We start from the raw sequence: 16,377 nt of genomic DNA on the forward strand, positions 1-16,377 counted from the left end.
AGAGAGTCTCATTCAATTTATATTCACTTTTCTAGGGATGTAGATAGCCCCTGTCAAAGTAAACCTGTGTAATTTCTGAAATAATTTTAAAAAGGGGGATGAGCTATTAATAAGATGTATTATTTAAGCAAATTTTAGATTGCTGCACGGGACTGGAGTTTTAGCATTGCTGCTTTGAAATAGTTTCATCTTTTACGTGTTTGCAAATAGGGAGAGCTAAGAGGTAGAGGGCTATGCCTAGATGTTGGAGAAAGTGATGGGTGCAAAGGAAACTTACAGGATGTTTTGTGAACCAGTGCTATTCTTGCACCTTGATCACTTTATCCTATTTTGGGAACACATCAAATACATGATTCCTTTTTGTAGTGGAGCTATATCTTAAGTGATCCCCAAAAAGAAAATGAGAATAACCTTTGGATATAATGGGGGAAGGGTAAAGAGATCTGTAGTTTTTCTTTTTGCATGTTTTTTGTTTCCTCATTTTACTCTTGGTTTTAATCAAGCTGATATGCTGCTATGATAAAACATCACTAGTAACTTTTTCCTTCAGGCAGTTGATGCAAAACAAAAAAATTTGTGGAACACCTACAGAATCCTCATCCTGCCACTTTTTTTTTTTTTTTTTATCCCCTCTCCTAAAGGAAATAGAACAATTCTTTTAAAGACTTTAGGAATGTATTCATCTCCGTGGGACAACAGATTATGTTATTATTGAATAAGCATTTTGGTTGTCATTGCTCAGGGATACTGCTGTATGTTTTTGAAAGAAAAGTAATCTCTACTTAAAAGAATGAGCAATGCTTTGAATGTTAGAAGGCTGGTTTTTGCTGTACAGTTAATACCCTTCTAGCCTTCACAACAAATTTGTACAAGAAGGAAGAAAAACATTAATATTTGTTTTTTGTTTCTTTTTCCAGGCCATCCGCTGTACACTGGTAAATTGCACATGTGAATGTTTTCAGCCAGGGAAGATTAACCTGAGAACCTGTGATCAGTGTAAACATGGCTGGGTGGCACATGGTAAGAAATGTCAGTTCTGGGCTTGTCTTCTCTATTCTGTCCATCTTTCACAGTATTTTTAAATAATAAAAGCTGAAGTGATATAGACAGTAGTGATATCTATTTGTACATGCATGTGTGTGCACTCTAGGTTTGTGCATGTGTGTGTATGCACATGCTTTTATTTCAGAAATTTCTAGGGTAAAAAAGCAAGAGTCTATTATTCTGGCAATAGCATCAAGGGCCACTGGAGTTCAACAGCTTGTGTACAGCTCAAAAAAATATTCTAGTCTCTAGAAAATGCAGAAAGTTTATAGTATGGTTGCACAGCAGAACTTGTATTGCAAAGGAGTGTCAGCCAGTAAGTCACTGAGCTGAATGGAAATGCAAAAGTATCAATGTCATACTGTCGGGGCTTGGATGTCAGAATGAAATGATTGTATCCTACATGACTCAACAAAAGTGTGCATATACAATCTGTGAGTTGAACTTCTCTTCCCATGTTTAAGTAGCTAAAGAAAGAAATAAGGGATTAGAATGCCCAGATCCTATATAAAGGCATCAAAATACACTTAAGACCTTTCATTTTACTTATCCTTTACTGGTTTTTGTGTTTGGTGGTTGGTTGTTTTTTACTTGACAATATTGTTAAGCTATGCATGAGAGAGAAAGAAGGAGCTGTATACGTAACTGAAAGCAAAAAAGGAGGATTCCTAAAATGGTTTAATGAAAAGAAAAAAAGGAGGGTGGGTCGGTGGGTTAGGAAAAAGACAAAGATTAGTATGTTTGCAGAAGAATTTAGTGTTGGAGATTTCTTCCCATGAACTAGGCTGTTGGCACAGTCTTCACCCGCCCCCCCCCAGATATTCAGGGGGTTATATTCTATAAATTCTGTTATATTTTGATGAGGCCTGGGGTGGAAGCTTAGTACTTCCCTCCTAAGATGCACTTGATCTCTATTTATTTAGTTCATGTCTGCGTGTATTTGTGCCTGAGTATGCTGACATCTGGCAAGTGTGAATGCTTCAACAAATTCAACAGTGCAGACTGCCAGAGGAGGTTTTCAAACATTCACATACATGCAAAGGAAAGCAGGAATGCAGGTACCATGCAGTCCTCTGTCACTGCATAGTAATATATAGCCTGCCTAGAAATACACTAACAATGCCAGTCTGGTAGCTGGTTGCAGATTTATTATATACTAGATTCTCTAGGGACACAACTTATTTTTGCTCCGCTTATTTCCCAGAAAGATATCTTCAGTCACAGTATAACCAGACTTACATTTCTTGGAAGGATCGCTAAATCTCACAAAATTTGTATACTTCAGGCATGCTTCAGACTTCCTGTAGAATCAGCACCTGAGGTTTTGCTGATCCACAGGTAGGGAAGACTTACCTAGCTATTTTCCAGGTTGAGGAATAGAAATTTGGAGTGTAGCACTTAGATTCTGGCATATGGGCATCCCGCATTTTCTTTTTAACAGGTACATCTTAGAAAAGTGTAATCAGATTTCCTGATAAATTCTTCCCTGTGAGATGGTTGAATTCGAAATCAGAATATATGGAAATAATCTGAGAGTACCACAGAATGTATAATAGAAATGTCTCTGTTTTACAAATCCAGAAAGCTGAAAAGTGAGTGTGAGGTTAGGGTTACACCACCTGCTCCCATACCTCAGTGCTTAACATTCCAAATAGAAAACTTAATACAGCTATATATTATTAGAAAGTGTTTGTTTTACTACTGCACCAAGCAAAGAATGCTCTGATTTATTTTTTTTTTATTTTTTTAGTACACTTTGTGTACATTCATCTGGCGTATTTACATTTTATGGCAAAGCAAGACAAGTCAGATATATGTTTCATATACATACTTAAAGCATAGCCTTATAAATTACTTCCTGGAGACTATGATGCATCTGCTTCAATTCTTGATCTTAGATGTGTTCCAGGATTTTGACGGCAGCATTCAGGAGACAGATCAATTCATTGCACTATAGCACCTGGATTTCAAAATGACTGAATCAGGTTGCTGTTCAGAAGTGATTTTCTTTAAACCGTTACCATGGTACTTTTAGAAATTGTTCCTTGAATGCAAATAGTATTTTCTGCTGCTTTAATTAAAGGGTTTCCTTCTGATTTTTATTAATGAATTTCAACTCAGCTACTTGACACATGATGTAGTGCTTTACTGAATGTAATTATCAAAGAATAGGTGTTTCCAACAGGAAGTACAGTGCTTACTCAGTTCTGATAACCTAGAATCATAATTAACTGAACAGATCAAAAATAGCTTAGAACTGCAGTCTTCTCATGCTGTATTTGACTAATCTGTACAGAGTTAATTCATGTTAATAACAGCCATTTAAAATGTTTGAATTCTTGGAGTGAGGAGGAAAGGGCATTCAGCCACCACAGTATTACTGCATTTAGCAAATGCTGGCCTATTTTCTGGTTTTTCTGCTTCCATTACTTCTCATTTTTTTCTCTGCTCTCCTAAAATGGGCTGCACACATTGCTTGGAAGGAAAGGTTTCCTACAAGTTCAGTTTCTTCTGTCTGGAGTTGCCAAAGTAGGATTGTCAATATATGAACAGATTCATCAGAGAAGTTCTTCTGTGGCAAGATAATGCTTCTGTTGGCAAAAGTGCAGCTTATCAAGTTTTGACCCTGCACCCCTGTGCTGCAGTGGTAGTCCTGCCATCAGTGTTTTTAAGGCTGAAGCCAAAAGCTGTGTAGACCATACCAGTGCTCTCTAGTACTGCTGTGCATAATGGAGAATGGGTTATTGCTGGTGTGAATCTCTGCTATTTTAAGGGATTTGGATAACTAGACTGTTTCGATTTGTTTGCAGCTGAAGTCTGGCTTTTATATTGTCAGCTTTGGTGGGAATTTATTTTTTAAAACAAAAATAAATGGTTTAAATTGGATAAGCCATTTCCTAGGCCTCAAGCATGCAATCAGATAGCAGTTAGATGTTTTTCCTTCTATTTTTTTTTATGGTTAAGATACTTTGTATAGTCCATATGGTGAAAAATACAATCTTATTAAAATCTTAATAGTCTAATTTTTAAAGGAGAATTATGACATTTTGTGGCTTTTAAATAAAATAGGAGTAAGATGACTACACAAAATTAAGAATTCCTTGAGTTCTTGAATTGGTTTCTTCTGCTATTTTTTTTGTCTTAAAAGTAACATACTATACTATGAAGATAGTAATGACATTTTACTAGCTTTAGCACAAAAATCGCTTACTCAAACTTTATTAGAAATATTTGCCACCCACTTCCCCTAAGAGAAGTATCTTAGCCCATGAGGAAAGAAATAAAGCAAGTCTGCAGTAAAAAGATTATTTCATTGACTGCATTTTGCTTTGTATGCTTGTCATTCATGTCAGAATAACAACTACCATACTGCTAGCAGAAATGCTCCTATTATACCTAGTCCAACAGAGCAGAAGACCCAATGCAGTATCAATGGGAAATACAGCCTACCCTCTCTCATAACTGTTTTGCTATAAAAAGTCGTGCCAAGGTGATGTATGTCATAGTGGACTAAAGCTAGTATTTATGACATTCATTTTATTTATTTTAGTTTCAGTATCTCAGACTTTGCGGAGATTTTAAAAATGCACAGTATAATAATAGGACTAAGTTTGAAGTCATTGTCACCATGTTTCAAAGAGAGTCAGAAAATCAAAAATACTAGTTCTCTGTCTTGCCCTCAATCTGATCACTGGTAAAGCTCTATCAGACAACAGCATCTTTTCCAGATGTTTTTGGTATACCACGTGCATTCTTAGACTAGCTGAATTTCACGCTGTCCTATCTACTGTAGGAAATTAAGTATCCTGTGAACATTTTTGCTGTGTTCCTTCTTTTTTTTCTCTCAGAGGAAGCTGATTCCTCTAGTGGTCTTTGATGTCTTTTCATCTGCATCATGCCAATCAGTGCAGCTCAGGGCTGAGATATTTATTCACAGAGACTTTAGTACCTCTCTGACGTACAGTGAGGCCACATACAGCCCCATCTCCAGTCCAAGACTTAGCTAGGCTTTTTCTCTAGTAACTTTGAGATTAAGTTCCTTTCAGTTTTAATGAAAACAACATTAACTAGTAGATTTTGGCACATAGGGCAAACCCATTTTTCTTTTCCAGTTTAAAAGCTGTCATCCAGTAAGTACTCATGCTCAAAGACATGCCATGTGGGTTACAGTTTCACCTTACGAAGGAATTTTTCTTCTGCCAGTATTTATACAATGCATGTACTAGCTTGCTATGAAACTAACAATGAAAACAACAACCTCCACTAGAAAATGGAGAATTCTCCATCATGAAGTCAGATGCATGATATGACTGTGACTTCTCCATTCAGAATGGTTCAGTTTTCTGAATTTCTATATGGTAGTTCATGAAATCTTCAGGTAAAAGAATCATGCAGTGAGAACAAAAGGAAGATAGGTGTAAATAAATAAAGAAAAGAAACAGAAGGTGCTGTGGAAATTTTAGAAATTGCATCTTTCCCTTACCCTGGATTTGCTGGAAGGGCTTGGTCCAGGAAGAAGGTTTGAATTTTAAATGTGAGCTGCACAGGAATGAGGGGAAGGAAGAGGAGTGCTATGTTGAAATAAAATCAGCAGGGTTCCTATATTTGTCTCAGTCCAAAGCTATTAAGTGAAAGAAATTCAGGTTTGCAAAGTCAAAGATAATTTCTAACAAAATAAAACAAAACAACAGAAAATGAAAACATGTCACAGATCTCAGTGTTTCTCTAAAAGCTGGCAGAACTGCCATGTTGTTTTTTACTTTAAAACAGAGATAGTAGAGAATAAATACTAAAAACTGAGAGAAGAAATTTAATCCTATTGTTATAGGTTACTATAATAATAGTAAAAAAACCCAAATTAATTAGTTTATTTTTGTATTGTTCCTTAGGATATAAAAAATAGAATTTTAGCATACTGAACATACCTGTTTCCTTTTATTCAGTTTATTTAATTCTTTAAAATGCTTTCAAATTACTTGAGAACGTCATAGATTTGATTCTTTTTTTAGTTACATAGAGATTTTTAGCAAAGTAATTATCTACAATTCATTGATAACAAGGCTAGTTCTTCATGACTTTTAAAGTAAAACTGTTTTTACATTTAGTCTGGCTTTTCTTGTTTTTTACTGACAAAGTATTTTTAATCCATCTATTGTAACTTCATTTTGACCCTGAAGGCTAAGGCATATTTTCATTACTCAGTTGCTTCCAGGAGCCTTGCCTGATTAACATTCATTGCTGGTAAACATTTTTTTAAGCCTCCCCTTATGCCTATTCCATTCCTTTTTGCTTCCCTTCAGCAGCAATTCCCAAAGTGGCCAATGCAGCACAGCGAGGATGCACTATGTTATCTTGTGGGTACTCTAACCCAGTATTTCGGTTTAAAGCCTGCCACACTGGTAGGAATGATGTGATGTACTGTTTGCTTTGTGTTACTCTGAGATCATCGTTAATGCAAGTCAAGCTGAGGTAAAAGCAAATGAGAATATCCAAGTATTAGGGCATCCAAGACAAATAATACTGGTTTAAAGGTTTATAAGACACAAGTGACAGAAAGGAAATAATGCTTAGTTGCCCCAAGATCAAATAAAAAGCCTTCCTTTTCCATCCTTGTATTCAGATGGTACATACATTACCATATGGTCAAGGGTTTAGTCCTCATGCAAATTTGACATCCTCAGGTGCTAAGTAAGGTTTTCCCTGGGGATAAACCACAGGCTCTAATTTACATATGTTCACACTCACACCTCCTTGGATTTCCCTGGGGGTCCATTCAGATTAAATTTCTATTTTTTCCTTCCTGGCCACCCCCAGGACATTTTAAGGCAATCAGGAAGAGGTTAGACCGTTCTCCCTGTCCCCAGCTTTAGTGGCTCACAGCCCTGGGTTTGAATATGCCAGTGTCCTTGGATGTGGTCAGGTGAGATTATCCCTGACCAGACATTAAGGAGTCAGCTAAGGGCTGCTCCAGTGCCTGGTAAGCCCTAAACAGACTGTGACCCTTTCTGAAGTGCCCTTTTCTGCTGTGCTGGGCTATATTAACATCTCAGTGAAGCCTTTTCTCATTGTGAACGTTTTACTGCCTGAAAAAAATTCTGATTTACTAATTGCACTTCATACTCTTACAGAACTGGGATTAATACCACCAGATACTCATTGGCAACTCTGAAATACATCTAAGGCCACTTTTATAGCTATGATCTCCCTTGACTAACTATAAAATGCCCAGAGAGGTTTAGAATAAAGGTATTTCAAAAGCGGACGATGTTGTTTGGTGCCCATCATTACTGAATTTACATTTTACAGAGAAGGCATTGTCCCATGTAGACCACTCAATACCATAGGATAAAATCTTAGGAGATGTCTTCGAAAATTATGTCTTACCCTCTCTTTTTAAGGAGACAATCCAGTAAGGAAAAAAATAGACTTGCTATGTGCAAAAGCAATAAAACCAATGATTTTTTAATTAGCACTTGGAATTCTTCTTCCCAGACATAGTAGAGGCTGGTTTTTTGTAAGGTAGTAGTGAAACTATTTGATCTTGCCCCCTTAAGTGTGGTGCTAAGAAGTTCACTACAAGGCAAAGCTTCAGGCAGGAGCAAAACTGTGCTTGCTTCTTGATTCCCAGATGAGCAGGATAAATTCTGTGGGACCTGAGAGTGCAAATTACCAACGTGTTTCTGGAGCAGCAATGATGGACTTCTGCAACATTCATCCACAATTCTCCAGGCTGTTTAGGTGACAGTACCTGCTTACTTGTCTCTTTTAACACCTATGCTGCTGCACATAAATTGCTGTGATGTGCTAACCACTTTATCATTTTATTACACTTTATTACATCATAAATTTTTATATCTTCTTAACGATCCTACAAGAAGCTTAATTGTTTATAGGAACATCTTAATTAACTAGAGTTCACTAGGTTAAGCAGAACACAAATTGAAAGAGCTCTAAATGAAACAAACCCTACCGCTCCATTCCATATAGCTTCATAAGGTTAAACCGGGATTTGACTGCAAGAATAAAAAAATCATACTGCTTTCAGATGTTACAAAGTAATGCTAATACCATGGGTAGATTTACCTCTGCTTTCTGTTTTGCAAATGTGAAATTCAATGGAAAAACTTTTCTTTTTTTCTTTCTCTCTCTCTCTTTTTTTTTTTTTTTATACCTACTAGGAAGAATAGGAAGAATTTAAATTTGAGCTGTAGCATTATGAGGAAACTTGCCCCAGATTAATTTAGCAGACAATAGTGCTACTTTATTATACCATTTCCATCTGGATTTTAGAAATAGAAAAGATAATACAAGAAATGTATAACATGAGTCTCAAAGACATCTCTAATTATATTCTAATTGATTACAGTCATTTTTTCTGAAGTATATTTAACAAGAGCTTTGTGAAATGGTCACAGTACATGAACTGGGGTTGGAAAAATTGATCTTTATGAATGGTACAACTAGCTGTATGAACCAGTCTTCCCAGGGTCTGAACATCTTCAGCTGTCAACAGCTCTAAGTCAGCAGGCTTTCCTGGGAAAAGTGAGTTGATTTAGCAAACGTGGGAGAGCATTTCATAGTCTTGAACCAGAGTTATACCCCAGACTGAAACTTGCCTTTGTGAGATGCCTCTACAATGCAGTACTCCATCCAAACAGAATGATGTTAACAGGTGAGCAGTGCCTGCTGTATTTTCATTAGTTTTCAAAGCTGCATAAAAGATAGGATGCCTAGAGAAGTGGTGGAATTTCCCCCACTATAAATATCAAAGACTCAGCTTCACAGGGCCAGAGATAACCTAATCTGAGGTCCTGCTTTCAGTAGAAGGCTGCATCAGTCTACAGAAATCCCTTCCAACCTGTGAAACTGTGGATCACAGTGAAATTCAAGGTGCATTTGGATTAAGATGGAAATCCTCCAGATCCAGACCACAATTCAGGACTCCCAAATGTGCTTCTGTCTCACTCTGTATAATATGTCAACCAGATGGTATTAGGACCATTAAGACACATATTAACTCCTATCTCACCGTTATTAAGGGAGAAAATATTTTTGAGAAGGTGTTAATGGCTGATAGGAAGGAGGCATGTGGCTTTGGAGACAAGAGATAGGGAAGACTGAGGATGAATGACTAGGTAATAGAAAAAGATACGTTAATTTAGTGGCTTCCACTATAACTTTTATGTTTCAGCAATGACACCATCTATCTCTGTTTCAAGGAGCGGCAAAAGTGGAGCTGCCTAGCAAAGAAGTCTGAGCCAGCAGTCAAGCGCAACTCCAGCACTAGCCATGCATGTAACATGGGCACAGTTCCTTGAGGTCTGATCGGGGCAGACAGAACCAGGTGCTAGTAACTGGGTCCGTTGACAACCTCAGGCATGACAAGGGAATGAGCCAGGTCAGGGGTCCATCCAGGGGCTCCAATCAGGAACAAAAGAAGTGGGGGCCAGAGACAGAGCTGAGGACCAGGCTGTAACATGGGTCTGAGGGTCATCTGGAAGACAGGACTACAGACGGGCACACTTACAATGTACCTTAGATAGGGAATGAAGCTCCAGGCCTGAGCTTCAGTAGGGACTGAGATGGACTGGCATGGACTGAGAATGTAGGGGAGGGGTCTCTGGAGAAGGTGGTCAGTGCAGTGAAGACCAGTCGGTGAACTCAGGCTCATGACACTAGGGACTGATCAATAGCTGCTGTCTTTAGCAAAGGTGACAGATGATGGCAACACACACAAAAGCAGCTGTGTGTTCAGATGCTCACATACATGATTGATATAATGTCTGTCTCCATCAGGGCTGAAGTCATCCCTTACTTAGGCACAAATGCACCCACTGACAGAGGAGGACAGCAAGGCCCAAATCCCACAGAAAAGAGGCTCTGTCTCATCTTCATACCATGGTCCCCATAGTCAGGTGGATTCATTAATGCAGCATGTCCATGCAGGAAGTGTGTAGTAGCCCAGATGTTTTCCTGAGAAGTAGGAACGAAGATCCTTTACAGCTTGTCCCTTTGAACACTTTAGTTATCAACAAGGAGGAGGAAGAAAAAACCTGTTTGTTTGTTTGTTTGTTTGTTTATTTATTTATTTATGAGGTCAGTTCTGAATTAAACACATGCTCATGAGGTACCACTACCCAAAGTCAGGTCTAACATTCTTTTTTAGGAGAAAGCCTTTTGGGTTTTTTTTTTGTTCTTTTTTTTAATCTGCAATCATGTTTTCTACTATCGAAGTAAAAGGGGTTTTTTTGTATAGAAAGAAAAAATAAAAGAAAACACCTGTTTGGCTTGCAGGAATTGGCCAGGAAGGCTGTTTTCCTGACAGGCCAAAAGCGACCAGCACAGGGCCCCTTTAAAAAGAAAAGTCAGGATATTTTTTTCCCCCTATTTCATGTGAGCATTGGCAGAAACTCTGACAAGCAGTTCTTCATATTTTATTATGTTCTTGTCTGGCAGAATCTCTGTCAGGCAAAAACCTTGTCAGCGGAAAACCTGTCGTAGGATCAGAGGAGACAAAAACAGGTGTCACAGAGGCAGTCAAAACTGAAGGAAAAAAAAGATTAGACTAAAGAGAGAAAGGCAGACAATTACATTAATGCCATTGCTTTTATCTTATAGATGCGTGTTATTATCTCAGGGTGCTGAGTGCGCAATTGCCTCAAAGAAAAGTAGACAGGAGACAAGGGGAAACTTGATAGTTATTAACTGAAGAGGCAGTGTGTCAAAGCTGGATGGGGTTCAAAGTTTTGCAAAGGGATAAAAAAAATTGCAGACAGCAAGCAACGTCTGTGAACAAACTGTGGTTCTGCTTTCGGCTACATGAACCTAGTAGCAATCTAAATGTTTCAACTTGGAGTAAGATCATAGACAGAAAAATTAATGAAAGTTTTCATTCAGACTTTTTTTAATAACATTTATTTTGTGTACATGCAACTGAAGTGCTGGGGGTTTTTTTTGATCTGTTATAAAAATGTTGTTAAGAGCATGAGGCATGGTGAGGCATGAAGACATTTATCAGTTTAGTTGCTGTGTTGTTTGGGGTTGAAACACCTATTATCAACACATGTTTAATTTTAAAATGCTATTAAGAATCCTTTTACTAAGTGTGAACATCTGTACATGCAAGCTGTAAATTAGAAGATCACATATGTGTCCCTCTGTCAGAGACTAAATGCATTTGGCAAATGGTTTCCATTATTATCTTTTAAATACAGTAAAAAGCACAAGGAAAAGTTGGTTTCGCCTGTGAATCAGAATATGCTTTACTTACTTGCCTTCTATAATCTTTTGAAATCTACAACGTCTTAGAGAACATTTCTATCTGGATTAAATTGTGAAAGAGGTGAAGACAGAACTGAAATGGAGATCACCAAAGGATCCCATGTTGTAGCTGGAACTTATACCCAGACCGCTTCAGGATGTTCACCCACCCATATAAATGTTAATGTCCCATGCTCTCTGCCCTTGTTCCAGGGATGAATGGAGTAATTTCCTACACCATAAAAATATTTGAGCCATTCAGTGGACACTGGCAAGTTTTCTTGTCCTTAGTCATCTTCTAAGCATAATATTTTTGAGGAGCAATTTTTTCCACCTACAAAATGGCACCATGTTACAGGTGGTAATAAATCTCCATCCTGAGGAAGGCTAGCTTAGACCACCTCTTATGACTGCAGTAGTTTGTCTGTCCCTGCAGCATTTTAGTCATTCATAAGCTACTTTCTATTCTTGAAAGGATTTGTTACTTCTTTTTCTGTCATTAATGGAAAAAAAAGAAAATCTTGAACTCCAAAAATGTGAAGCTGTGTATATTCACTACTACAATCAACAGCAAACTACAGCGCTCCACATTGCCATTAATAATACTGTATCTGCTTTACCATACTTGACAGGCAGTTGTTGCAGAAGTGTTATGGAATCCTTTTAAGTTGGTATTTTATATTTGATCTGTCTGCCAATTTCAGTTTTTCTTGCTGCAGAAAGTGGCCTTGTTATTTAGATTTAAAAAAAAATACCTCTGGAAAGCTCTTTGTTGTTTTTGTTATTGTTTGGACACAGACTACCTTCCCACCCCCACCCCCCCCCCCCCCTCCGTTTTCCTGTTGACCCTTGAACAAACCTAAAAGATGATGACATTTATAAAATTCTATATTGTCACGTGTCTGTGTGTGTATGTACTCCAACTGTATACCTTTTTGGTAAGTTAGAGAACCGGCTAGAGAGCATGCAAGAAAATCTGGAGTGGGACTATTTCAGAGCCCAAATGTAAAACTGAAATGGAAAGAGTTCCATAATGACCTGTATATTCCAACCTATGGACTTCTTTGTGGTGTTCTGAGATACACAGCCAGGCAAATCAGCTGAGAGAAAGGGTTTCACTAGACCTTTTCATCCCTCTCTATGATACCTAAATACTTATCTAGGACCAGGAAATTGGCAAGAGGTATGTGTTTTTACAAACCCGATTACATTGAAAACTAAGATATTTTAAATTCTTTTATATTCAGTAAAGGCAAAATGTCATGCTTTCATTGTAACTATTAAAAAAAGAATGAGACCTCTAAAATACAAAATTAATCACTGCATACTTCTATTTCTTTTGCTCAACAAAAATGGAATGCTTTTCTTTAAAAAAAAAGCATGGCTTTGGCTTTGGTTTACCTTGCCTACTGCACATTGGGAATGAAGGGGTCTAAGGTCCGTGGGACCCATGAAATAGCCACAGTATAGATGAAATGAAAGATTTTCTTTCTACTTCTATCTTTGCTAATTTCAGAGTTAGATAAGAAAACCAGTGCTGAAAATTTCCTAATTCATGTACTAATTATCCAATCAGTCATTTTGGGTGTTGAAGACAATCTTCTTTAACGTCTTCTACTTTGTCATCCTTTTTTGCCCCCCTTTTACAAAAGTTAAAATTCCTGAAAGAAGTACTTGAAATTTAGAATTTACCATGGAAATACTACTTAGCTGTATGCTGTTGTAGTAAAACACAAGGACCTTTTTAGGATGTTCCACAAAATTCCTAAGTATATGATTTTAAGATTCGTTAGATCTCTTTTTCCTCTGTCAGTGAACAGCTTTTCACTCACACTGAAGTAAAGAATATCAGGCTATCAGGGCAGTCCTAAGAATTGAATATGCTATTAAAAGGTAACCTTCTTAATTTAAGCACTTAGTGGAAACCAACATAGTCATGTTTTCAGAAAAGATTGTGCAGGTTACAACCAAAAAGTCACAAACATGTTAAGACTTTTCTGGGTGAACTTTTGAGTGCACTGAAAGAAGCGTGAATACCTCATGCTGCACCAGGAAGGGACTTTTAATGCATGGCTTATGATATTCAGTCACTGATATCTTAATAAGGACACATCTGTTTATGTCATTTTGCTGGTATGATAAAACTCATTCTTTTATATAGCATGTTTCGTCTTGAAGTCTTCTAAGCACTTGTGAAATCATACACTGCTGCAGATACTGTTGAATGTATTCACCTGAGAAACAGCATTGTTCATTAGCATATAGGAATTGAACCAATAGTTTAGCACAGAAATGTGAGGAATGCATTATTCACATGAAATCAGATGGGCAATTCAGGAATTTTTTGTGAGATTTGGCAAGAAGGCTAAAGTTAGTACTCTGGTCCTTACAGAAAACCCAACAGTGACACTCAAGTCCTTCTTTTATCTCTTATTTGAAAAAGTATGTGTCTAACAACATAAATGGCTTCTTGAATCCACCTAAAACACTGGCATTAGTTCACTAATGATACCAGGGGAGAAATCAGAAGTACTACAGAAAGCAACTTCTGTCAACTGTTTCCTTTAGCAATCTCTTTTAAAGAAAAAAGAACAAATTACAAATAGTGAAAAGTTTCATCCTCCTGCCAAGTGCAAGGGGGTTCAATAATCGATGATCTGATAGAATGTCAGATGTTTCCATGCTATTATTTCTCATATGGGTGCAAGTGCATTTCCTTTCTCTTAATGTAGAAATTATTTTTTTTTTTTTTTTTTTTTTGCGGTATCATGAGGTCTGTCTTCAGTTTGCAAATGTTCTTACACACCCATGCAAAAATGCATGCTTTGTTGTGTTGTAAGTTACACATTTCTGTGCGTATCCTGACTTGTACTTCAAAAGGATGAAATTCACTGCTTATTTGTTTATTACATAATGTGCAGAATAAGACCACAAATCAAAATTGGAGATAATTTCACTGTCACTTGAAATGTTAATTCAGCAGCAGACTAATTCTTATTTGTCTGTGTGTGTGTTTTGAGAAGTGGTCGTGTATAGATAATTTTACTTGAAACAAATGTTGCGGATAAATGGAATAGTACAGGATAGCTTGTGAAAATTTCTGTCCATTGGTCAAAGAGTGTGTTTAGCAATTTAAAAGGACCTTTTTAGTATTTCTTGTTTTCACTTCTGTTTCAGCTAGGCCTTTCCAAAGCTATTATCCTCAGAGTGGTCAAATTACATGAAGTGGGTAAATGTCCACAGAGTTTTGTCATCTCATTCTAGTTAGTAGTTTTATAACTCATTCAATAGTCTTTAGATAAAAACATCTTACAGTCATTCTGTCTTGGGCCAAAGTAGAATCATGACCTTAAAATCTTCAGCAAGCCAAGTCTTCTTTAGCTGGAGGAACTTCCTTTTCGTCACTGCAGCCATAGGTTTTACTCTTAAGTAAAGAGAAACAAAGACAAATATTAAGATGTATGAGCAGTACAGTATGATACAGTGATTAAAAAGCATTGAGTATTCAGAAAACATTCATTCATGTCTTTAATCCAGTCTGAATTTGTATGAACTTGGAGAAGGCAGTTAACTTCTTCGGACCCTATCTCATTCTGCAAGACTGAAGGTGGAAAGCTCAAAATGATCCAGATCTACTTAATTATTTTGTCTGGTAGAAGGTGTTACATCTGTTAACACTAATATTATTTACAGCATTCTTATGGCAAGTATTAGTAGTATTTTTTTTTTAATATTAGCATTTTATTGTATTTTACTCCTTCCAAATGGTTGGTCTGCCCCCCCAGGTACACATATATATGCAGCACAACCTGCACACTAACAAAATCAATTTTCTAGCCTTTCCACCTGAGTACTTTGATGACACATCTGTTATGGTAGTAGCAAAATAACCATGTTACAAAAATACCATACATAAAGGGGGGGGGGGGGGGGGGGGGAAGGGGGAAGTGTGTGTGTGGGGAGTACTTGACCTGGTTCATCTTTAGGCAAATCCCATTCATTAGACCTTGTAAATAAAAAAGTCCCACATTCAGTCCCACATGATGAAGCCTATATAGCTGAAGTTCTTTGGAAGAAGAGCTTTTAGAAGAAAAATTGCACCCTTCACATTCTGCAGTATAAATGTCCTGTGGAGAGACATAGGACTGCAGTCCCTAGGCTTGCCAATTCCTTATCTTTTTTGAACGTTAAATTAATATTTAAAGCTATTTATTCAAAGTTGACTTAATCACTAGAATAGGAAAGATCAGACAAATCAGTTGCAAGAAGTGAAGTATGAGGAAACCAGAACTCTTTGACAAAGTATTCCTTGGAGTAAATGTGTTGAATGAAGCCAGCGAGTAAATGATAAGGGCCTTTGCGCTCTGGATGTAAGAAAGCAATTTATCAAGAGTACATGAACTCTCCAGTGACCATAAGCCACGAAGAAACCAAAGTAGAGGAGAAGTCCCTATAAAATTATTTTAAATGCTCAGAAAGTTTTGTTTTAAAAAAGCAGTGAGAAGCTTAGGTGCTGCAACATAGTCCATAAAATGGAAAGAAAATTCAATTTAAACATTGATACTCAGTAAAGTGTGTGATGTCATGTGCAATTCCATCATATTTAACTTCACAAGGGGATAAGTTACCTTCATTCTGCAAACCTCCCCTCCCCTCATCTCTATTCACATCACAGTGAATAACATGAAATTCACACAGAAGGGTAAAACAAACTAACCTGCTCAAGTAGCAGAGAATTCTTGACAGAATTTATGGTAAATCAGGGGAGTAAGTTTTAATGTTTTTAAAAGGCTGGAGTTCAGAGTGTATCTCTTTGGTTTTTTCCCCCTAGAGGTTAAATCTCAAACCTTTAAGAGTCCAAATCAATTTTGCTTACCTTCAGTTTTGGTCATCAGTTAACCATAAATTTTCTGTAATTTCTTTATGAATATTGTAGTCTCTGGGGCTCAGCTGAGCACCCTTCTGCTGTAGGAATCACAGTTAATTGTGACCTTTGGAAACTAGGCCTGTTTTGGCCTGCATCTGTGAAAAAGAGTCGCTCGATGACGAGTGGTTTTTCTCAGGGGTCAGTAC

At 37.3% G+C, this 16,377-nt stretch overlaps 1 protein-coding gene across 1 annotated transcript in view; it reads left to right on the forward strand.

The window, feature by feature from the left end:
- Positions 1–16,377, forward strand: part of BNC2 (basonuclin 2) — a 232,751-nt gene that overhangs the window by 116,989 nt on the left and 99,385 nt on the right. Inside the window, exon 2 of the mRNA XM_056325756.1 lies at positions 918–1,020. Coding sequence (XP_056181731.1) covers positions 918–1,020 — 103 coding nt within the window. The remainder of the gene's footprint in view (positions 1–917; positions 1,021–16,377) is intronic.

Source organism: Falco biarmicus, chromosome Z (genome assembly GCF_023638135.1).
Source record: "Falco biarmicus isolate bFalBia1 chromosome Z, bFalBia1.pri, whole genome shotgun sequence".
NCBI lineage: Eukaryota > Metazoa > Chordata > Aves > Falconiformes > Falconidae > Falco > Falco biarmicus.